At 46.2% G+C, this 24,227-nt stretch overlaps 1 protein-coding gene across 2 annotated transcripts in view; it reads left to right on the forward strand.

Annotated features, from left to right (window-relative positions):
- Positions 1–12,191, forward strand: part of sdr16c5a (short chain dehydrogenase/reductase family 16C, member 5a) — a 77,928-nt gene extending 65,737 nt beyond the window's left edge. Inside the window, exons 6-7 of one of the 2 annotated variants that reach the window (XR_004564066.1) lie at positions 10,680–10,837; positions 10,868–12,191. Coding sequence is in view for 1 of the 2 variants with exons in the window: in XM_034183171.1 (XP_034039062.1) it covers positions 10,680–10,776 (97 nt within the window). In the remaining variant the exon portion in view is untranslated. Of the gene's footprint in view, positions 1–10,679 lie in introns of both variants that reach the window. The other variant, XM_034183171.1, reaches the window with a different exon arrangement.
- Positions 12,192–24,227: the final 12,036 nt, after the last annotated feature.

The raw sequence follows: 24,227 nt of genomic DNA on the forward strand, positions 1-24,227 counted from the left end.
AAAGGAGGATAACATGTGAGTTTTAAGTCAGCATCTTCTTTATCTGGCTCATCATCTTTGCTTAGTGCAGCGTCGTAGTAAAAACAAGGACGTTGAGTGAATGACTGAAGGGTTTAGTTGTTAAACATTTTGTTGGTGTTATGTGCAAAGGTCTTCACAATATCCTCAAAAGTGAACCATTACTTTTAAGAAGGTGTGTGGTATTGTCCCTCCGAATGTCCACTGTCAGCAAGAGCAAAACAAATGAAAATGATGAAACACTCCTTATGTGCAAAGTGCTCTCTAATGATTATTATTAGATATGAATCACATACACCATCCATCAGAAACAGACTTGGTGTGTATTTAAAGTGAATGAAATATAGTTTTGGTTTTTTGGTGACTTGCACTGTGGCTAAGAGGAAACGTGCACTGATGTGATGACTCAGGTTTCATTTACACGATGGTGATCTGTCAAAAACAATGCCTGCATCTGGTCTGGTTCTGATGTCACATCATCCAGAACAAGTTCTCTATCAAACAGTTTCTGTTAACCAACTCAGTCCTAGCAGTGATGTCTTTGGTTCTTTTGTCTTTGTCAGGTGGCCCGGTGTTACCCATGCTAGATCCAGGGTACGTCGCGAAGAAGATTATCCATGCTGTCCTTACAGACCAAGACATCCTAGAAATACCCAGGATTCATCTCTTAACTGCCCTGAAAAGGTTTGTATCCGTGTGGACCGACTCTGATTTACCAAAAGTTACCACATTGAGTGAGTGACTGTGAATGAATGATAATACTTTGCTATCTTCGAGGACAAAGGTGAACCTGAGTGGAATGTTGTTTCTGAGACTTTAAACTCAGCTCACTGTCCACTGACTGGTTACGGTTCCTCCACAGACAGGCCCCGCTGGGTGCACACGCAGCTCAGCTCCACCCGCAGTCAAACTGACAGGTTTCAGCTGACAGAAGAGCAACAACAGACAAGAAGTGGGGATAGTTTGCCATCCAGGCCCAAGGCCGCACCATGGTGTTGCAGATGGGGTGAAGCGTGGCACCACTGAATGCTCCCAGTCTTGACTTGGACTGGGATGATGTAGATGATGCCTTGTCCAAGGACACAGACTGGTAATATAACCAGGAAACAGATCCACATGTCTGTAGTCCAGCTGGTCATGTTGGCACCTTTTACTTTACTGGTTTGGTTTGAATGTTTGAGCCCTCAGACGTCAGCTGTGGAAGTTTCCTCCGTGCTGGTGGAGTAACTTCTGACAGAGTTGATTGAGAACATTTTCTAACTTGTTTGGATCAGTCAGCCGTCGCTGGACTCTGTTCTGCCTCTGATCCATCCGGTCTGGTCCCAGAGTGCAGCTGTGATGGTGTTACAGTCAGCAGGGGGACCTTGTTCTGGGCTCACGTCCTCCTCTTCATCAGCTCCATGTATTGTGCGGTGATGTGTGCAGATGGAGCTCTGGTCTTTTATAATCCATCGACTTTCAAAGGTTCAGCTGGACACGAGTGGCACACAGAAGAACGTGTAAAGTCATAAAGTAGATTAAATCTCAGTTCAAGTCTCCCTTGTCCCTCCAGAAAGTTCTTGTTGTGCCGCTGGACCATGAAGCTGTGAGACATTGTCCCATCCTCATTTTATCCAGTCACAGCCTCAGAAACTGTCACTGGGCCTCTTGGAAGCTTCCCTCACAGGTCTGCTTTGTTTAGGTGTGACTGTTTTTGAACTAAGCTGCTGTAAAACAAAGGTACCAAACACGACCGCCCTGTTTCTGTTGAACTCAGAAATGTTAGACGTGTTGGGATAAAGTGACAGCAGTACCGACATCGGGACTCTGGACTTTCAGCGTCGTCTCTGCTCTGCACTCATCGCTCAGTGACTGGGAGGTCACGCCAGTTAGAATTTAGTTTAGTGATGTCCCACAGGAGCCTCCTTCCTTTGGGTCTTGTCGTACCGTCCTCATGGAGACGATGATGAGTTGGTCCTGAGTGTAGACACGAAGCGTGTCCACAGATTGATTTCCAGTGGTTCTTAATGTGCTGCTTGATGGATTAAAACCCAGCAGGAGCCAACCAGCCGTGGCTGCTGATGTGAGAGAAGCTTCTTCGAGGCTCATCAGTTTCATTGGTGCCACTGTCGTGCTTTGTGGCACTTTTGGAACACTTTTTCTCATTAAAATGAAGCCAGGACAAGTAAATGCACGTCTTTATCATGGTTCATGTATTTGAATGATGTCTGGCTGTTAATGATTTCTGTGAGCTGATCTTTTCTGGGGTGCAACATCTGTACTGGGGGGTGGGGTGACACCTCTGGTACAGACGTTTGAATAGTTGAGAGTTGTCTGAAATCAATAGGTTAGTCTATTTCTTCCCTCAGGCTCATTGGTGCCAGAACATATCCTCGGTTGTGGTGGAAACAAGTCCAGCTGGGTGACTGGAACAATGCAGTGAGGGGCTTGTCCAAAGACTCACATGGGTAGGCGACCAGGAGTCAAATCCAGGTCTGGGTATTGGCAGTCCAACTGCTGTCCCACTAAACCACCTGCCCTACAGGGTGAGAAATATACAAACAGCAGACTTCATATGTGCTTGAACATCTCTTGGGTTGGATGCTAACAATAGCTAGCAAGCAAACGTTGATGTTACTTTGCCGCTGACGTTTTCCTAGCTGTTACTAGCATTAGATGCTTGCTGTCACTGCGAGTGCGGCGTTCTTCACTGTCACTTAATGGGCCGTTCCTTCAGCTGGTCCTGAAATCTGGCAGCAGGTGGAGTTCTGAGGTGGAAATGGACCTTCTGTCTCAGCTGGAACCGTTCTTCTCTGACCTCTGCCATCGGCGAGGCGCGGTCAGCCAGCGGAATGCTGCTGACTGGATCCTGGTGTCTGCAGAGTCCACAGAGAGGGACGTGGTTGAAGAGGCAGCAGTGTCCGTGTTCAAGGGCCTCCTCAGTGTTCTGTCTGTGTGCGTGAAGGTGCTGTGTCTCTGCCACACGATTGGCTGATTACATATTTACTTTCGTGAGCAGTTGAGGGGGCGTACCTATTAAAGTGGTCATTGTGTACCGTCTCGCACAGGATGTGTGAACATGGAGGTGTTTCACAGGCGGTGTGACCTTTTCTTGGAGAAAGAATGTAAAACGTGTAATCAGCAGCACTTTGAACAAAGGCTGCTGATTGGCCGGCCGGCGATCCCGACCTGTGAGATGTTTCTGACTCCACGTGGAGCTGAATGGCCGTGATTGTGATGACTCAGCGCTGGTGTTTCTCTGATTTTTGTGGTTTTCCTTTGTGATGGGTCCCACGCGGTCTGAACATGGACAGATTTACTGCACAGTCCTGTAGTGGCTGAGGGAAACGTTCATGTGTTCATCCCCTCTGAGTTTTCTTTCAAAGGATCTTTGCAGGTCGCCCGTCCCGTTCCTTACGGGCTGTGAGAGCGAGGGGCTGAGCCTGACTGAGTGATTGGTGCGTGCCGTTAACGGCGCTCTGGTTTGTGTGGAGCCTTTCTTCATCCTGTCACCTCGCTTTAAGCGACATTAAAAAGTCTTTGTCAGCTTTGAAAACCGTCATTGTTCATCATCCAGAAGCTGATTTCTACAACAAACGGTCCTTCACAATGTCGGCGTGGGGAACAAAGGATGCTGACACTGATATTCTGTTCTCCTGTCAGTCTCCTCCAGTCTGCCTGTGAGGACTTTGTGCTGGAAAAGATTACACTCCTTTCTGACAGGGACACACACACACAATCTGCTGATTTTGATCATCTTACAAACAGCCCGGCCCTGACGTGTCTGTGGATTTTACCGTCCTTCTCTTTAAACGGGGTGAACATCATTCACGGCCGTAAGTTATCAGGACTTCATCACTTCCAGAAGTGACACGGCTGAGGACTGTGTGGAGTCAAAAAATCATGCTGTGTGAATGTTTTTTGTCCTTACGGCAAAGCAGCAGAATGTTCAGAGTAACCTGAGGCTGATCACTGATCACAGCACACTCAAATGTCACACCACACACCGTTTACACTTCAGGTGGCTTCAGGGCACTCAACCTGAACCCACAGCAAATATTTATTCTGTCACTGTGGCAGCTGCCTGAATAGTCATCTGTGGTGACTCTGTACAGGGGCGTGGTTGTATTTAGTTTTGTACAGGGGCGTGGCTGTTTTGGGCTCTGCACAGGGGCGTGGCTGTTTTTGGCTCTTCACCATGGTGTGACTGTTTTTGGCTTTGTGGAGGTGTGGCTGTTTTGGGCTCTGAGCAGGGGTGTGGCTGTTTTTGGCTTTGTGTGGGTGTGGCTGTTTTGGGCTCTGCGCAGGGGCGTGGCTGTTTTGGGCTCTGCGCAGGGGCGTGGCTGTTTTTGGCTCTGCGCAGGGGCGTGGCTGTTTTTGGCTCTGCACAGGGGCGTGGCTGTTTTTGGCTTTGTGGGGGCGTGGCTGTTTGGGCTCTGTGCAGGGGCGTGGCTGTTTTGGGCTCTGCGCAGGGGCGTGGCTGTTTTGGGCTCTGCGCAGGGGCGTGGCTGTTTTGGGCTCTGCGCAGGGGCGTGACTGTTTTGGGCTCTGCGCAGGGGCGTGGCTGTTTTGGGCTCTGCGCAGGGGCGTGGCTGTTTTGGGCTCTGAGTAGGGGCATGGCTGTTTTTGGCTTTGTGGGGGCGTGGCTGTTCTGGGCACTGCGCAGGGGTGTGGCTGTTTTGGGCTCTGTGCAGGGGCGTGGCTGTTTTTGGCTTTATGGGGGCGTGGCTGTTCTGGGCACTGCGCAGGGGTGTGGCTGTTCTGGGCACTGTGCAGGGGCGTGACTGTTTTGGGCTCTGTGTTCTGGTGGCTGTCTGTACAGTTATTTGTGGTGGATCTCATTGTGGGTCTCTGTTTTTGCGTGTCTTTTGTGTGTCCACAAGAAGAGAAAAAGTTGCTGGTCAATATGATGATGATTGTAAGACCTGGGACAAATGAACAAACGCCTTTTCTGGCTCTTCATTTCCCCTGATGGAGCAGTTTGACTAAAAACATGGAAGTTGAGCTGCTCCTCCTCGCTGTAAAACATTGTCGTCATGGTGTGTGCAGATAAAAGAAAAGTCAAAGATAAAACTCCAGACACACCCTGCTGTTAGACACCACATGGTTTAGTTTTTTATTTTTTTCAGGAGTGAGTCTGCCCGCACAGGGAAGACAAGTTTAGTTTGTTACCAAAGTATTTATCAGTAACTGTTAAAGTGGGGAAAATATTAATAATTATGTGTTAAATGTGTCTGTGTTAATTTGTGATTTTCACCCCTAAACTTTCTCCTTTTGCTCCTAAACAGCTCCGGCTGGAAGCCGTTAGTCTGGAGCCCTGTGATAGGCTGTGTTTTTTTAATCTGTTGTGTTTATTGTGCGTTCTCATATTGCCATGATAATGAAAATGTAATGATTACACAGTACTAGCCCAGACGAGATGCTGTTTACACAGGGAGGCGATGTAATATTTATTTTGACTGAATAGCACAAGACAAGGAAGCAGAGACAAAAGCTTTCCACGTATTCCTGGATTTCCATGTTTACTGGGGTTTTTTGCGGCTTGATGTATTTTCCCAGAAAATAGAAACCAGTTCTGAGCTTCTGATCATAGCTGGTCTGTAGCTGCCCCCCCCCCCCCCCCCCCCCACACACACACAAAGTGGTTCAGCACACAGGTGAACTGTGGAGTTGTGTGGTTTTGTGTCTCGATGCAGTTGCAGTAAAATTACACTGAGCGGAGTTAAAGCAGCTGCACGTGCACGTCGTTCAGTCACAACCGCAGCAGCCTCGTGCTCCGATTCAGTGACGTGGGTCTGTGGAACGCAGCTTTTCCTTACTGAGTTCCTGAAAAGCTGCATTAAGGAACCTGCTGTCTGCTGAAAAACGGATCAGAACTCTGACAAGAATCAGCCTGATAGAGGCTTTTTTCCTCCTCAGTTAAACTTGGCTCACTAAAAAAGTGCACGTCCTCTCGTGTCATCTGTGAGGTGGAGCGAGCAGCATGCTGTGGTATGAGTTAAAAAAAAAGTACACAAACGCACTGCTTCGCTTTAAGCACACAGCAAGTCTCTCTTAGATCATCAACAGCGTGCGTCTGTGTCGCTGTTTGATACCACAGACTCACTGAGCCCATAACAGTCACCAAAAACAGTCTGCAAACAATCTGTCTGTGATTGACAGATACTGTTTGGTGTATAATTCTACCTGCCGTACAGAGAGAGTGCAGCTCCGACTCCTTGTGTTCTGTGGATACTTGGAGAATAAAAGCGATTGTGATTGTGATATCAGATGAGGACATCATGTAAACTGTTGTCAACGAGAGCAACTCACATTCTGCTCTACTTATTAATGCACATCTCATAAAGAATTTGGTCAAATATTTTATCAGATCTGTCTTCATGTCTGTCACAGGTAAAAGGTTTTTTTCTTGCCGACAGTGAGATTTGACCGGATTTCCTGAAGATGAACAGATGTGACCTAATTAGTCTGTTGTCATCAGTGTATCTGTGAGACGTACAAATACTCAGATTTTATCACGTTTGCACATTTTTATCTTTTTCATTTTAAACTGCAATTGTTCACAGAATTTTGCTTCCAACGTGCATCAGAACACATCTCAGAGTGCAGATTCAAAAATATATTAATTAATTAAATACAAAAAAAAATCAGATAGCCGAGGTTCACCGTCCACAAAGATCTTCAGCAAAAAGTTAAGGTTTTTTTTTGTTGTTGTTTTTTCCAGACCTCACTTTCATCACTGAGAAATGGTGATGTATGTATCTGTAAAATTCTGCCTCAAGAGCGGGTTGGTGGATAAAAGGGAGTACGTGTCCAATATTAAATGGTAAATGGACTGCATTTATATACTGCGTTTCCATCTGCATCAGACGCTCAAAGCGCTTTACACATAAGTGTCTCACATTCACCCCGATGTCAGGCTGCTGCCGTACAAGGCGCCCACAACTAATTCAGGAGTAACTAGGAGATTAAGGACCTTGCCCAAGGGCCTTTAGTGATTTTTCGGTCAGGCTGGGATTTGAACTGAAGATCCTCTGGTCTCAAGCCCAACGCTTAACCACTAGACCATCACCTGCCCCCATCGGGGCACCCCACCCCCACCCATCCAGTATAGTTCAATAAAATATCTGATTTCATCACGTATAGCTCACGCGTTTGGTGCCAGATGGGGTCTGACCCATTCAGCCTCGTGCACAGCTCTCAAACTGACGACATTGTCAAAAGTAAGTTCCTTCGGCTTCTCCCTGGTTTTTCTCTCAGGGTCACCACAACAGATCTGAGGTGAATCTACATGTTGATTTGGCACAAATTTTATGCTGGATGCTCTTCCTGACGCAACTTCGCATTACACGGAGAATAGTCAGGGGTTGGGGTTTGAGTCCAGAACCTTCCACCCTGCAAGCAAGTGCACTTAACTGCTTGGCGACCACCCCTTGTCAGGTGACTACTACTGATTTAAAACAAAACAAAAAACCCATTACATACATGTGGAAAATAATTGTTTTTCAGGGGGCACAATGCAAAAAGAGTTATTGGGGGTCCCATGATACATTTACAGAAAGACGAGCACACACTGATGACATCACGGGTCAAACCACATGAAAGCCACTTCTTCCTTTCACTTCAACCGCTTATCCGGGATTGGGTTACGGGGCCAACAGCTCCAGCAGGGGACCCCAGACTTCCCTTTCCCAGGTCACATTGACCACATCTGACTGGGAGGTCCTGAGGTGTTCCCAGGCCAGTGTGGAGATATAATCTCCCCACCTAGTCCTGGGTCTTCCGGGGGTCACCTCCCAGGTGGACGTGCCTGGAACACCTCCCTAGGGAGGCACCCAGGAGGAATCCTTACCAGATGTCCAAACCACCTCAGCTGGCTCCTTTCAACGTGAAGGAGCAGTGGTTCTACTCCGCGCTCCCTTGACTTCTCCCCGAGCTTCTCTGACTGAGCTTCTCACCTTATCTCTAAGGGATACACCAGCCACCCTCCAAGGAAGCCCTTTTCGGCCACTTGTACCTGTGATCTAGTTGTTTTGGTCATGACCCAACCCTCATACCCTCAACCCTTCGCCTTCTGGGTCAGCTCCCTTTTTGTCACAACAGTACAGTAGAATGAATGCAATACCGCCCCTGCTGTGCCAATTCTCCAGCCAATCTCGCGCTCCATTGTCCCCTCACCCCTGAACAAGACCCAGAGGTACTTAAACTCCTTCACTTGGGGCAACACCACATTCCCTACCTGGAGTAGGCAATCCAGCGGTTTCCTGCTGAGAACCATGACCTCAGATTTAGAGGTGCTGATCCTCATCCCAGCCGCTTCACACTCGGCTGTGAACTGATCCAGTGAGTGTTGGAGGCCACAGACCAGTGAAGCCAACAGGACCACATCATCTGCAAAAAGCAGTGATGAGACCCTGAGCCCACCAAACTGAAAACCCTCCTCCTCCCGACTCCACCTCGATATCCTGTCCATGAATATCACAATTGTTGACGAGGCAAAGCGCTGGCGCAGGCCAGGGCTGGGCCAACCCCCACTGGAAACGAGTCCGACTTACTGCCAAGCATCCGAACACAGCTCTTGCTTTGTAAGTACAGAGATTGGATGGCCCTGAGAAGGGACCCCCTCACTCCATACTCCCGCAGCACCTCCCACAGTACCCGATCTCTCAGGGTACCCAATCATACGCCTTCTCCAAGTCCACAAAACACATGTAGACTGGATGGGCATACCGCTAAGCCCTCTCCAGGTTCCTTGTGAGAGTGAAGAGCTGGTTGGTTGTTCCACAACCAGGACGGAACCCGCATTGTTCCTCTTCAATCAGAGGTTCAACTATCGGCTGAACCCTCCTTTCCAGCACCCTGGAGTAGACTTTCCCAGGAAGGCTGAGTAGTGTGATGCCCCTGTAGCTGGCACACACTCTGTGATTCTCCTTTTTAAATATGGGGACCACCACCCCAGTTTGCCACTTGCACTGTCCCAGACCTAAATGCAATGTTGAAGAGACATCTCATCCAAGACAGTTCCTCCACACCCAGAGCCTTCGGCATTTCTGGATGGATTTCATCAACCCCCGGCTTTTCCACTGTGGACTTGTTTGACTACCTCAGTGATTTCCACCAGGGAAATTGATGAAAATCCTCCATCGGATTCCAGCTCTGCCCCTACTATAGAGGGTGCTCCGGTCTGATGCAGGAGTTCCTGAAAGTGTTCCTTCCATCGCTGGATTACATCCTCAGTTGAGGTCAACAGAGTCTCATCCTTACTGTAGACAGCTTGGATGGTTACCTATTTTGATCTCCCGAGGTGCCTCACGGTCCGCCACAAGCACCTTGGTGCCAACTGAAAGTCCTTCTCCATGGTTGTTCCGAACTCCTCCCACACCTGCTGCTTTGCCTCCCCCACAGCAGAGGCTGCTGCCCTTCGAGCCTGCCGGTACCTTGCAACTGCCTCTGGAGATAACATATCCCAGAAGGACTCCTCCTTCAGTCAGATGACTTCCCTGACCACCGGTGTCCACCACGGTGTTCGAGGGTTGCCACCCTTTGAGGCACCTAAGACCTTCAGCCTACAGCTCCCCACTGCAGCTTCAGCAGTGGAAGCTTTGAACATTGCCCATTCTGGTTCAGTGCCCCCAACCTCCACAGGGATGCTAGAAAAGCTCTGCTGGAGGTGTGAGTTGAAGATTTGCCAGACAGTGGGCTCTCCAAACAGTCTCAGTTCACCCACACTACTCCTTTGGGCTGACCAGGTCTGTCCAAAGTCCTCCCCCACCCTCTGATCCAACTCACCACCAGATGGTGATCAGTTGACAGCTCTGCTCCTCTCTTCACCTGATGTCCAGAACACATGACCTCAGATCAGATGATACAATCACAAAATTGATCATCGATCTTCAGCCTAGGGTGCTCTGGTACCATGTACACTTACGAGCAACCTTATGTTCAAACATAGTGTTTGTTATGGACAGTCAGTGACTAGCACAGAAGTCCAATAACAAACGACCATTCGGGTTTAGATCAGGGAGGCCGTTCCTCCCAATCACACCTCTCCAGATGTTTCTGTCATTGCCCACGTGTGCGTTGAAGTGGGGGGGGCCCTCTCATCTACCGGTAAACTCCAATGTAGTGGCGCCGGGGACTCGTGAGTATCCCCACACCTGCCCGGCACCTCATACTCTGGGCAACTCCAGAACCACTCTCCTTGATTGGAGTTGGACCTCATGAAAGCAATTTTTGCTTTTTACGATGCGTTTCTGTCACAAAATTAAAGTTACGGTGGATGGTTGAGAAACTTTAATAAATTAATTATATTTTGTGTGCTCATTTAAGCAGTTTTAATAATTAAAAAAAATTTAGGGTGGCCGTTTAAACAACCTTAATAAAAGTTTTTTTTTTAATTCAATTTAGGGGGGGTCATTTAAGAATTTTAATTAAAAAAATTTAATTTAGCCTGGTTGTTTAAGCAACTTTAACAAAAGTTTTTTTTTTAATTAAATTTGGGGTTGTCATTTAAGCAACTTTAGGAAAAAAAATAGGGTGGTTTAAGCAATTTTAATTTTAAAAAATTAGTTTAGGGTGATCATTTAAGCAAATGTAAATGCAGTCTGCGTGTGGTGTTGGTGTGTAATTTGTTTGTCGTCTGTGTGCTGATTAGTTGCTGACATGTTGCTGGTGTTCCACAGCATCCTGCCGTCGAAGCAGACCCACGTGCTGCGCATGTACATGGGCGCCTTCAGCATCATGGACACGTTCAGGGGTCGCTTCAGGAAACAGGAGTGAAGAGACGCTGATGGATCTCTGAAAAGCTTAAAGTCGGACTTGGCTCCGAGTCCAAAGTAAAAGTTTTTTAAAATCCTCTTTCCTCTCAGGCCGTTGATTTTAAGTGACTTTAGTTTTGTGTAACCTTGAAAACGGTGAAGAGGGTGATGATTCTGTTCATCATGTGACCACTACTTTGTGTAGTTGCTGCCGTGGCAACAGACGCTTCATTTCATGTATTCTTGAAATTTTTTTTTTGGGGGGGGGGGGGAATTTTCCTCAAGGACATTGTGGCTGATGTTTCCTGTAAACGGTGAGTCTGACTGTTGCCAGCAGGTGGGTTTTTACAGCAACCTGATAAAACTCCATAAAAAAAATTATCAGCCGATATGACAAAGGAATGTAACTGATATTTAAACATGAACGTGATTATAAATTATATGAATATAACCAGCGTACATCACGCTGTCTTCACTCGGCCTGACAAGTTGCTGTGTTGCATCGCTCAGTATGTCCATAAGATACAGTCTATTTTGGCCCCGCCTAGCTGGCGGTGTAGCCCCCACTTGTCACCCACTCTGATTGAAAATGAACGGCAGCTGGTCGCGTTGCTGCTTTCTCTGGAAGCTAATGTGGGCAAGAGGTGATGGGCTTGTAGCCATGCTTGACGCACTGTAAGCAATGCAGTCGGAGTGCCCTTTACTGGACAAACTGTGTAATGGTGCCATTTCCAAAAGCCAAAGTGTTTTTTTTTTCTGCACTGTTTATTTGGTAAAATAAAAGTTTTCATATCAGCAATAATAATGCCAATACAGATATGTTCATGACAGGCTGATATGGGCCGCAGCCACGCTGTGGCCACGCCCTTCAGTGTATGTCGTCATTGTTTGTACTGCACTCACGGCCTCTGCCCCCTGTACTCTTCCGTCTGATATGCATGCAGCTGTTACACATCTGGACCATCTGAATCCTGATCCAGACCGCCTGGATCAAACCGACTGTGTGCCAGAACACTGAGCGTGTTTGAGGCAGTGACACAAGTATTCAATTTCCTCAAACATTCACACAACTCAACCCTAGTCTTTTTTTCTTTTTTTTTTAAGCACCTCGCATTGTCTCGTCTGTGGGCTGGCAGACTTTCTTTAGTTTCCCAGATGACAGATAACAAACATTAGCAGTACGTGTGGCTAACTGGTTGATGGACAGCAGGCGTGTTCTGTCACATATGAGGGGGCGTGGCCACCATGGTTCAGGTTCAGACAGTTAAAAACACATCTTGTGTCTCTGTCCTTCCTCACTGTCTGTGCTGCTGTCTGTTGGTTTGTCCGTTTTGTACACCTGGCTCACATGTTGCGATTCATTACCTTATTCCAGTACTGTTGTCCAACAAAAGCAGTGGATGTGAAGAACAGGAATTAAAAGCCGATGTTCTAAACTGTTTCTGACTCATCTTTTGACATCAACCCACATGTTTAGTGAAAATAATACTTTTATTATATTATATAAAACACTCGCCGAGTAACTTTTTGCTGAGTTTTTTAGGGCGTGGTTCGTTCCATTTATGTCTAAAGATGGGCCTGCACCATAAGCTGGTGCATGTACGTGCACTTCCAGGAGTGCTGAAATTTGTAAAGCAAAGCGATCCATACACATGGCTTTTTGAACAGAATCCATGTGCGCGTTCCTCTGTGCTGAATGCTTTTCTTTTGACCTGACACCACGTGGAAGCACACATGGACAACCTCAGATCTTCTCCCAGGCATCAGTGCTCTGTGATCCCTAAAGGAAAAGCCTGAAAACCCACCGACTGAAAATGGCGGGAAAAGTGCACGTTACTGTTCATGTCAAAGAAACCTACGCATTCCAGTGTCGTCCTCAGCCAGGAGTCGGTTCTAGACAAGGATGGGACGAATCTGGGCACTGGAACACTGTGCTGGTCCTTTGTCGGTTTGAGGACTCAACAGAACTGTTTTCATGTCAGAAAAGGTTGATGGGGATCCTGTGCCAGTGAAACCCACACTTCATGACCAGATCCTGTCCAGGATGGAACAACTGCCCAACTTCAAGCTCTCAGGTAATCTAAAAAATATCCAAATGCTCCTAAAGTGATGGTTTTAGCTTGTATCTCAGGTCGCCCGAATCAGTTACTGGAGGGCAGCAGTCCTGACCTTGAGGATACTAAATGAAGTTTCTGAGGTGCTATTTTGCCCCATTCTTCCTGCAAGCATGTCTTAAGGTGTCCAACAGTACGGGGTTATCACTGTTGGATTCTCCACACTTTATCGGGGACAGATCGGGACTCCAGGCAGGCCAGTCTAGTATCCGTACCAGGTTGTTGTGACTCAGTCTAACAACAGAAGAATTACTCACACGCGTGGCATCAATATACAAATGGTTGAAGGAGCCAGACGGACGAGCAGAGATATGTTGCAGCTGGTTTAATCGTTGACACACCTGGACAGGCATAGATGTGTGTACAGCGCCACACACTGGTGTGGAGTCGTCGTGGCCCTTTTATATCCTAATAATTACAACTCCTCCCTTCTATTCCACTGAATACGACTCTAAAACATCAGTTGACATTTAAAATAACTATAATGAAACCTTTAAATAGCTAAAAACACTAAAACCAAGCTTCTGGACAAGGTTAACATAAGGCTACTTTTTTGCACAGTAAAGTTTAAAGTGGCATTTATGAAAGTAACTATTGTAGTGCCTGACAAAGATTTTCCAATGTAATCTCTTGCTGATGTGGTTATATCAGCTATTGATGACTGACAGTTCTTCATGCAGTGCCGTTTGAGGGATCAGAGATCATGAGTGTTGAGCCTAGGCTTGCACCTTGCCTTTTACTCACTGAAATTCCTCCAGATTCCTTGAATTGTTTAATATTTTACACTGTAGAGGGAGAAATATGCAAATCCGTTCTAGTCATTCCTTGAGGAACATTGATTTTAAACAATTTTTCTTGCGTTTGTTGAGTAACAGCAGATCATCTGTCCATCTTTGCTCCTCAGACTCAGCCTTTCATGGACACAGCTTTTATACCCAATCATGATTATAATCATCTCTTTGAAATAAGGTGATTTATTTTAATCTTATCATGAGTCCTAAATTGTCCGTCCCAAGACTTTTGGAATGTTTCAGTCCTTAAACGCTGGAATGGATGAACAAATGAAATAAAGTTAGGCAGAAAAAACATGAATTATTTTGGGTTCATGCAGTGAAATAGAGGTTGTAGTTTTGGTCCTTTCATTGGGGGGACTTTGGTTTGTCAGTCTGCTGACCGTCCACAGTGGAGCCATGGTGCCACCTGCTGGACGCACTGTAAATGACACCTGACTGTCAGACTCCCGCTGCACATTTGATTTATTTCCCATCGGCCCCTGCCCGGCTGCCCCGCTGTTGATTGGTTGGTTGTTCACGGTGATTGGAGCAGTGGACCTCAGTTCAACGTGTAGGTGTCTGTCCTCCTGTGTCCTTCACAGAAAAGTCTCAGACACAGGACAGCAACAGAGACACGGCTGTCCCTCCAACCAATCAGCAGCGGCTTTTGTTGATCGGCTCCGCCCCTTACTTTAAAGTGCGGGCAAACTTGCACGTGAGGACCACGCCTCTAACACACCTGAACTCGTGTGTGTGTGTGTGTGTGTGTGTGTGTGTGTGTGTGTGTGTGTGTGTGTGTGTGTGTGTGTGTGTGTGTGTGTGTGTGTGTGTGTGTGTGTGTGTGTGTGTGTGTGTCTCTCTCTCTCTGTACCTGTCTGTGTCTCAGCCTTTGACTGCTGATATTAAAATATTGTCGAGGTAAAAACACTCGTTTTGTGATTCTAAACACTTTGTGTCTGTTCAGTCTGCAGCTGTCACTCAAACGTGTTGCCTGTTTGTTTGTTGGTTGTTTGTTTGTTGTTTGTTGTCCTGTGCATGTGATAAAATGATCTGTCTGAGATGCGTTTCTTCGTGTTGGACACTAGATGGCGGATTGTATATTTAACAGACATTGTTCTTGTACTGTATTTTGGTTCCATAAAAGTGTATTTACTATTATTATTAGTTCTATTTTTGTCCAACCAATTCTAAAAATTTAATGCATTAGTATTTCTGCATTTTTACATAAAATTATGTTCTATGAAAAAAAAAGCTCCACAGAATAAACAACAATAAAGTATCCCCCCCCCCCCCCCAAAAAAAAAAATCTACTGCTGTTTGTAGTGTAAACTGTGAGTATGATGGGTTTTTTAAAAATCCTTTTTTGTTATTTTTAACATTGTGACAAGTCCCTCTCAAGATGGCAGCCGGAGAGACACTTTACTGTCTGTGTCAGTCAGTCACGATGTCCACGCTAGTCTTTATTTATTCCTATGGACTGGACTTTGAAAATAACAGGATGAAAGTGTTTGTGTAAAGACCACCGACTGTTTATGTCCTGGACAAAGTCTGTGTGACATCACCTGTAGGTTTTTAATGGAGACCCACAACAGATGACATGAAGCTCGTGTCTCTGCGTTGCCATGTTGGAAGCACTGACTTTGCCTATGTCATGACAAATCCATAAATGGATAAAGGGGCGGAGCTTGGATGAAACCAGCTAAGCTAACAGCCTAACCTCACTTCAGGTGTTTTTGTGGACTGCACAGTGATTCTTGTAACAATTTACTTTGTTGTGGACATTAAAAATTATGAGCCACTTATTTTCTCAGTAATCATACATTATAATAAAGTTCTATCTAATCTAATAAAGTGGACCTAATGGACAAAGCTACAGACAGCTGCTAAATGTGCTAATACTGTTAGCATGCAACATTAGCTAAGACAAGAATTTCACTCTGCATGAATATTACAGCAGAGATGTCTTACATGAGCCGTTAAGACACTTTACGTATATTATTCCAGCTGTTTGGAATAAAATACTACAAAAGGACAGACAGCAGCTAGCAGCTGTATCGAGTGGACTCTGAGCTAAAGATGCTAAGAGAGGCAGAGACACTGTCACTCAAAGTGACCACCCACAATTGGACCAAACGGAGCCGTCAGTTTTGCACCGACTCTTCCTGGTCGCGCTTCTCCAAAATCGGATAAACTTTTTCCACTAGGTGCGCCAGCTCCCGGCGTAGTTTTCCGCTGCAGTGAACCCCCCTTACAGCAAAACGTGTTTTCACTTCTCCGTAGACTTTGAGAATAACGTATGTGAAAGTAACGGTACGCAAACAAAAAAATAATGACAAAATAAAGAGCATTAGCCAGGTGCTGCTAAACAAAAATAGTCACTGCCTTAATGCTACAGGAAGTGTGTATTGGCTAAAAAAATGAAAAATAAAATAATGTATGTCAATGATTCAGTGCTTTCTGGGTCGTGGTTTTTTTTCGGTGTGCTGTTGCTTATGTCTGTAAAACAAGCATCCAATCACACAGCTGACTCCGCCCTATTGGAGTTAATTGACAGGTAATCCTATTCTGCGGAAATAAATATCCAGCGGTGAAAAAACTTCAGAAAAAGAAATACGGCTGCAAATAAATAAAAAGTCCTCTGCAGTAAAGTATTTGCTTTCAAAAATCAGCAAGATGAAGTATTTCATCATAATGTGCAGGTTCTCGTCCCTCCTGGTTCTCTCTGTGTGGAGGATGGTTCTCCCTGAGTGCTCCGGTTCCTCCCACTTCCACAGACATGCAGCTTCAGTGACGTGGAAACTTTAAACTGACTGTAAGTGTGGCTTTCTCTGTTTACACGTGTGCCTGTGACTACACACACACACACACACACACACACACACCAGGTCACAGCATCCCAGCCCTCCTGTCCTACCTGAGCCGATGGGCCAGTCAGAGATAGTGGGAGTGGCCTGCTGTGTGAGGATGGATGGGTTGTGATTCTCAGCAAACAGACCACACACACGGTCGAGTGTCACAACACGGACCTCATTACAGGAACCATCTGTGACCGGGACCTCATCACAGGAACCGTCTGTGACCAGGACCTCAACACAGGAACCGTCTGTGACCGGGACCTCAACACAGGAACCGTCTGTGACCAGGACCTCATCACAGGAACCGTCTGTGACCGGGACCTCAACACAGGAAACGTCTGTGACCAGGACCTCATCACAGGAACCGTCTGTGACCAGGACCTCAACACAGGAACCGTCTGTGACCGGGACCTCAACACAGGAACCGTCTGTGACCAGGACCTCAACACAGGAACCGTTTGTGTCACAGGAACCTTGTTACAGGAACTGTCTGTGACCAGGACCTCAACACAGGAAACGTCTGAGACCAGGACCTCAACACAGGAACCGTCTGTGTCACAGGAACCTTGTTACAGGAACCGTCTGTGACCAGGACCTCATCACAGGAACCGTCTGTGTCACAGGAACCTTGTTACAGGAACCGTCTGTGACCAGGACCTCATCACAGGAACCGTCTGTGACCGGGACCTCAACACAGGAACCGTCTGTGTCACAGGAACCTTGTTACAGGAACTGTCTGTGACCAGGACCTCAACACAGGAAACGTCTGAGACCAGGACCTCAACACAGGAACCGTCTGTGTCACAGGAACCGTCTGTGACCAGGACCTCATCACAGGAACCGTCTGTGACCAGGACCTCAACACAGGAACCGTCTGTGACCGGGACCTCAACACAGGAAACGTCTGTGACCGGGACCTCAACACAGGAACCGTCTGAGACCAGGACCTCATCACAGGAACCGTCTGTGACCAGGACCTCAACACAGGAAACGTCTGAGACCAGGACCTCAACACAGGAACCGTCTGTGACCAGGACCTCATCACAGGAACCGTCTGTGACCGGGACCTCAACACAGGAAACGTCTGTGACCGGGACCTCAACACAGGAACCGTCTGTGTCACAGGAACCTTGTTACAGGAACCGTCTGTGACCAGGACCTCATCACAGGAACTGTCTGTGACCGGGACCTCAACACAGGAACCGTCTGTGTCACAGGAACCTTGTTACAGGAACCGTCTGTGACCAGGACCTCAACACAGGAAACGTCTGTGACCGGGACCTCAACACAGGAACCGTCTGTGTCACAGGAACCTTGTTACAGGAACTGTCTGTGACCAAGACCTCATCACAGGAACTGTCTGTGACCGGGACCTCAACACAGGAACCGTCTGTGTCACAGGAACCTTGTTACAGGAACTGTCTGTGACCAAGACCTCATCACAGGAACTGTCTGTGACCGGGACCTCAACACAGGAACCGTCTGTGTCACAGGAACCTTGTTACAGGAACCGTCTGTGACCTGAACCTCATCACAGGAACCGTCTGTGACCAGGACCTCAACACAGGAAACGTCTGTGGCCAGGACCTCATCACAGGAACCGTCTGTGACCTGGACCTCAACACAGGAACCGTCTGTGACCGGGACCTCAACACAGGAACCGTCTGTGACCGGGACCTCATCACAGGAACCGTCTGTGACCAGGACCTTTTCACAGGAACTGTGTGTGACCAGGACCTTTTTACAGGAACCGTCTGTGACCGGAACCTCATCACAGGAACCGTCTGTGACCGGGACCTCAACACAGGAAACGTCTGAGACCAGGACCTCAACACAGGAACCGTCTGTGTCACAGGAACCTTGTTACAGGAACCGTCTGTGACCAGGACCTCATCACAGGAACCGTCTGTGACCAGGACCTCAACACAGGAAACGTCTGTGACCGGGACCTCAACACAGGAACCGTCTGTGACCGGGACCTCAACACAGGAACCGTCTGTGTCACAGGAACCTTGTTACAGGAACCGTCTGTGACCAGGACCTCATCACAGGAACCGTCTGTGCCCGGGACCTCAACACAGGAACCGTCTGTGTCACAGGAACCTTGTTACAGGAACCGTCTGTGACCAGGACCTCAACACAGGAAACGTCTGTGACCGGGACCTCAACACAGGAACCGTCTGTGTCACAGGAACCTTGTTCCAGGAACTGTCTGTGACCAAGACCTCATCACAGGAACCGTCTGTGACCTGAACCTCATCACAGGAACCGTCTGTGACCAGGACCTCAACACAGGAAACGTCTGTGACCAGGACCTCATCACAGGAACCGTCTGTGACCTGGACCTCAACACAGGAACCGTCTGTGACCGGGACCTCAACACAGGAACCGTCTGTGACCGGGACCTCATCACAGGAACCGTCTGTGACCAGGACCTTTTCACAGGAACTGTGTGTGACCAGGACCTTTTTACAGGAACCGTCTGTGACCGGAACCTCATCACTGGAACCGTGTGTCAAAACACGGTCCTCCTCACAGGAACCGTCTGTGACTTGAACCTCGTCACAGGAACCGTCTGTGACCAGGACCTCGTCACAGGAACCGTCTGTGACCAGGGCCTCGTCACAGGAACCGTCTGTGACCAGGACCTCGTCACAGGAACCGTCTGTGACCAGGACCTCATCACAGGAACCGTCTGTGACCTGAACCTCATCACAGGAACCGTCTGTGTCACAGGAACCTTGTTACAGGAACTGTCTGTGACCTGGACCTCGTCGCAGGAACTGTCTGTAGCTGGAAGCATGCCAGTGAGACGGGGCCATGTGGCGCCACAGAACACCTTCCTGGACACCATCATCCGAACGTTCGAGGCTCAGAGTGAGTTGACAAATGTTTTCTTCCGGATGTGCTGATGTTTGATCCACTTGGTAAACTTTTTGTTCAAAGTGACTAAAGTCAGTCTTCAAGATCATTTTTTTCTTGTTTGTTAGAGATCAGATCAGTGTTTGCAGTTATAAATGTGTTCTGACATTATATCCACAAAATAACAGAATCAACACAAACTGCTTCCTTTAAAGAAGATTTTTATTCCAGCACCTATATTACAGCCAAAAACGAAGAAATGTTTCAATATTTACAGCAAAAACAGCTAATTTCAGCAATGACCTTCTTCCAAAAAGGGTCAAATAAAGAGAACATTAATCTATTTTCTACTTTATCATCCTCAGTAATGATTTATATTTTTACATGTGTGCATTTTTATCCTGTATAATTTGTACAGCAGATATCAGAGAACATTAAAATTGTCAGAATTACTACAGCTGTGCTCTGACATTCTCTTTGTTTATCCTGAAACATTTTTTTTTTTTTTTTTTTTTTTTTTTTGCTGACAGACAATTTATAATTATCAGTTACCATCTGTCAATTTCCTTTCATCACCTTTTATTAATGTGTTCCACATCTGATCAGCACCACGGACAGCTCTGAACACACACCCTCGCACTCTTACTTTTTGTGGTTTTACAAATTGTGGATCATAACTGCAGTTTATATAACACTTGTGGGAGAATACTCATAATTTATATATTTCCAATAACAATATGTTTGGGGGGGGGGGGTCTTACTTGAAAGAAAAACATTTGGGGGGGGAGGGGGGACTCCTTGTCAAAGTCCTTTTAGAGGTTCTTAAACAAACTTCACACAAACTGTGGTGCTTTTCAATCAATCAATTCAATCAATCAATTTTTTTATATAGCGCCAAATCACAACAAACAGTTGCCCCAAGGCGCTTTATATTGTAAGGCAAGGCCATACAATAATTATGTAAAACCCCAACGGCCAAAACGACCCCCTGTGAGCAAGCACTTGGCTACAGTGGGAAGGAAAAACTCCCTTTTAACAGGAAGAAACCTCCAGCAGAACCAGGCTCAGGGAGGGGCAGTCTTCTGCTGGGACTGGTTGGGGCTGAGGGAGAGAACCAGGAAAAAGACATGCTGTGGAGGGGAGCAGAGATCGATCACTAATGATTAAATGCAGAGTGGTGCATACAGAGCAAAAAGAGAAAGAAACAGTGCATCATGGGAACCCCCCAGCAGTCTACGTCTATAGCAGCATAACTAAGGGATGGTTCAGGGTCACCTGATCCAGCCCTAACTATAAGCTTTAGCAAAAAGGAAAGTTTTAAGCCTAATCTTAAAAGTAGAGAGGGTGTCTGTCTCCCTGATCTGAATTGGGAGCTGGTTCCACAGGAGAGGAGCCTGAAAGCTGAAGGCTCTGCCTCCCATTCTACTCTTACAAACCCTAGGAACTACAAGTAAGCCTGCAGTCTGAGAGCGAAGCGCTCTATTGGGGTGATATGGTACTACGAGGTCCCTAAGATAAGATGGGACCTGATTATTCAAAACCTTATAAGTAAGAAGAAGAATTTTAAATTCTATTCTAGAATTAACAGGAAGCCAATGAAGAGAGGCCAATATGGGTGAGATATGCTCTCTCCTTCTAGTCCCTGTCAGTACTCTAGCTGCAGCATTTTGAATTAACTGAAGGCTTTTTAGGGAACTTTTAGGACAACCTGATAATAATGAATTACAATAGTCCAGCCTAGAGGAAATAAATGCATGAATTAGTTTTTCAGCATCACTCTGAGACAAGACCTTTCTGATTTTAGAGATATTGCGTAAATGCAAAAAAGCAGTCCTACATATTTGTTTAATATGCGCTTTGAATGACATATCCTGATCAAAAATGACTCCAAGATTTCTCACAGTATTACTAGAGGTCAGGGTAATGCCATCCAGAGTAAGGATCTGGCCAGACACCATGTTTCTAAGACTTGTGGGGCCAAGTACAATAACTTCAGTTTTATCTGAGTTTAAAAGCAGGAAATTAGAGGTCATCCATGTCTTTATGTCTGTAAGACAATCCTGCAGTTTAGCTAATTGGTGTGTGTCCTCTGGCTTCATGGATAGATAAAGCTGGGTATCATCTGCGTAACAATGAAAATTTAAGCAATACCGTCTAATAATACTGCCTAAGGGAAGCATGTATAAAGTGAATAAAATTGGTCCTAGCACAGAACCTTGTGGAACTCCATAATTAACTTTAGTCTGTGAAGAAGATTCCCCATTTACATGAACAAACTGTAATCTATTAGACAAATATGATTCAAACCACCGCAGCGCAGTGCCTTTAATACCTATGGCATGCTCTAATCTCTGTAATAAAATTTTATGGTCAACAGTATCAAAAGCAGCACTGAGGTCTAACAGAACAAGCACAGAGATGAGTCCACTGTCCGAGGCCATAAGAAGATCATTTGTAACCTTCACTAATGCTGTTTCTGTACTATGATGAATTCTAAAACCTGACTGAAACTCTTCAAATAGACCATTCCTCTGCAGATGATCAGTTAGCTGTTTTACAACTACCCTTTCAAGAATTTTTGAGAGAAAAGGAAGGTTGGAGATTGGCCTATAATTAGCTAAGATAGCTGGGTCAAGTGATGGCTTTTTAAGTAATGGTTTAATTACTGCCACCTTAAAAGCCTGTGGTACATAGCCAACTACTAAAGATAGATTGATCATATTTAAGATCGAAGCATTAAATAATGGTAGGGCTTCCTTGAGCAGCCTGGCAGGAATGGGGTCTAATAGACATGTTGATGGTTTGGATGAAGTAACTAATGAAAATATCCACTAACTAACCGTAATTGTAATATAGATCACTAAAGAATCTGACTATTTTATCCTCAGCAGAGCACAGAAAAAAGGGACAGAAGTCAAGATTCCTGGTAGAAGACCTGTAGAAGGTTCCTCCTAATTTCAAAGTATCTTAGTTTCCTCAGAAAGAAGAGTTGTGACTGAGCCGTCTTAAATACAAGAGTGTTTTCTTTCCAGGTTAAATTGTTGTCCAGAAAGACACAAAGATATTTATAGGATTTAACGACCTTGACCTGTTGACCCCTAATAATAAAATCAATAATGAATTCTTTTGTCTTTCCCATATTAAGTTTTAAAATGTTTAAATCACACCAGTTGGTGAACATTTCCACCTCTCATTGGAAGGTGAATCATCGAACAGAAACCACCAACTATAACTACAACAGCTTGAGGTGTAGGTCTGGAAGAACACAGTGCTTTGATTACTGTCTCAGCACTTTGAGGGTCACTAGACCGTAGATGGTGTGTCACCTGCTCACAGAGACCTCCGGGTCCACTATCAGCTGCCTGTACTATGAAGTGCTTCTGCTTCCTCCTGTCCTTTCCCGTCACTGCCTTGTAGATCTGTTAAAAGCACCCACTGTGACATTTTGGCCATGTGGTGGGGTTCTCTGCATGATGCAGCACCTCAGGCACGTCAGTGTGGAGGACGCCAGTAACTGGAGAAGGCTAAGGAGATGTCCATGTTTCATCTGACTGCAGCAGATAAACGGCTACTTTTGAAAGGTTGGGATGGACTGAGTGGTTGCCATCCAGGATCCAAGGTGGTTGCCACATGGCAATATAAGGAGTCTTGAAGTGGAACAGGTGGCTCTGTGAGATAGAGCCGGACTAGGAATTCATGGAATGGGATTCAATTCTAAGTGTGTTCTTCTGGCTAGCTGCCTGTGTCCTTGGACAAGACTTGCATCATCCCTGTCCACCCAACTGGAAATGGTCTTGGCTCAGTTGGATCATATCACTTGCAATAGACTGGCATCCTGTGCAGAAAGAGTTGTAGACTGAAAACCTTCATGCTGCAGTGTGCAGCAGTAAGCAGTGACCTGATGGGCCTTGGGGATTCAAGAGGACATACTTCAGGGAGCAGTAGAAGGAATGCTTATGTGATCTCCAACACAGCTGCTGGAGTTTGGTGATAAATTTGATAAACATAACTCTTGTGTCTTATGCTCTTCACTGGCTTTCTGTCCACACGAGAGCAGACGTTAAGGTTCTGTTTGGACTTTTGGTCCTCTGAAGTGAGGACCACAAACATCACATGCTGCAGTTCTTGCCTTGTTTGTAGGATTTGAATGTAGTGAAGCACATCTTGGTTGGTTTGCAAATGCAGTTGATGTGTTTGTGTGGCTGAGTTTCAGCTCCTCGTTCTTTCTTCTCTCAATTCCTGCTCTGTCTTCCACCCTCCCTTTTCTTCCACAGAACGAAGATTCATCATCGCCAATGCCCAGGTTAAGAACTGTGCCATCATCTTCTGCAATGATGCCTTCTGTGAACTGTGCGGTTACAGTCGAGCTGAGGTGATGCAGAAGCCCTCGACCTGCAGCTTCCTGTATGGACCCCTAACCAAAAGGCCAGCAGTCGCCCAGATGGCCAAAGCATTGCTGGGGGGTGAGGAGAGGAAGGTGGAGATTTCCCTCTACACCAAAGACGGTATGCCTTAGTAACCTTTAGTATTATGCACACACAGCCTCCTTTGGTGGTGAGCAGTGTAGTTCATGTAATAAATGAATTATTAGCTTCAGCGATGCATAAAGAAAGTGAAAGTGTCATTTACTTATATATAAAAAATAGTTGTGTGTGGAAGTGTGTATGTCCACCTGTCTAAATGATGACTGGTCTGTTGCTTAGGAACAGTAACTGCGACAAAAGATTCATTATCAAAAGAGGAGCAGGAAAGGCAGAGAATGTACAAAAACGTATGGACCCCCTTCCTTCCTTCCTTTCTTCCTTCTTTCCTTTCTTCCTTCCTTTGTCCAAATACTTAGCAAACAGCAGCTAATCTTAAATAGGTAAA

The sequence above is a fragment of the Thalassophryne amazonica genome, chromosome 12 (assembly GCF_902500255.1).
Source record: "Thalassophryne amazonica chromosome 12, fThaAma1.1, whole genome shotgun sequence".
NCBI lineage: Eukaryota > Metazoa > Chordata > Actinopteri > Batrachoidiformes > Batrachoididae > Thalassophryne > Thalassophryne amazonica.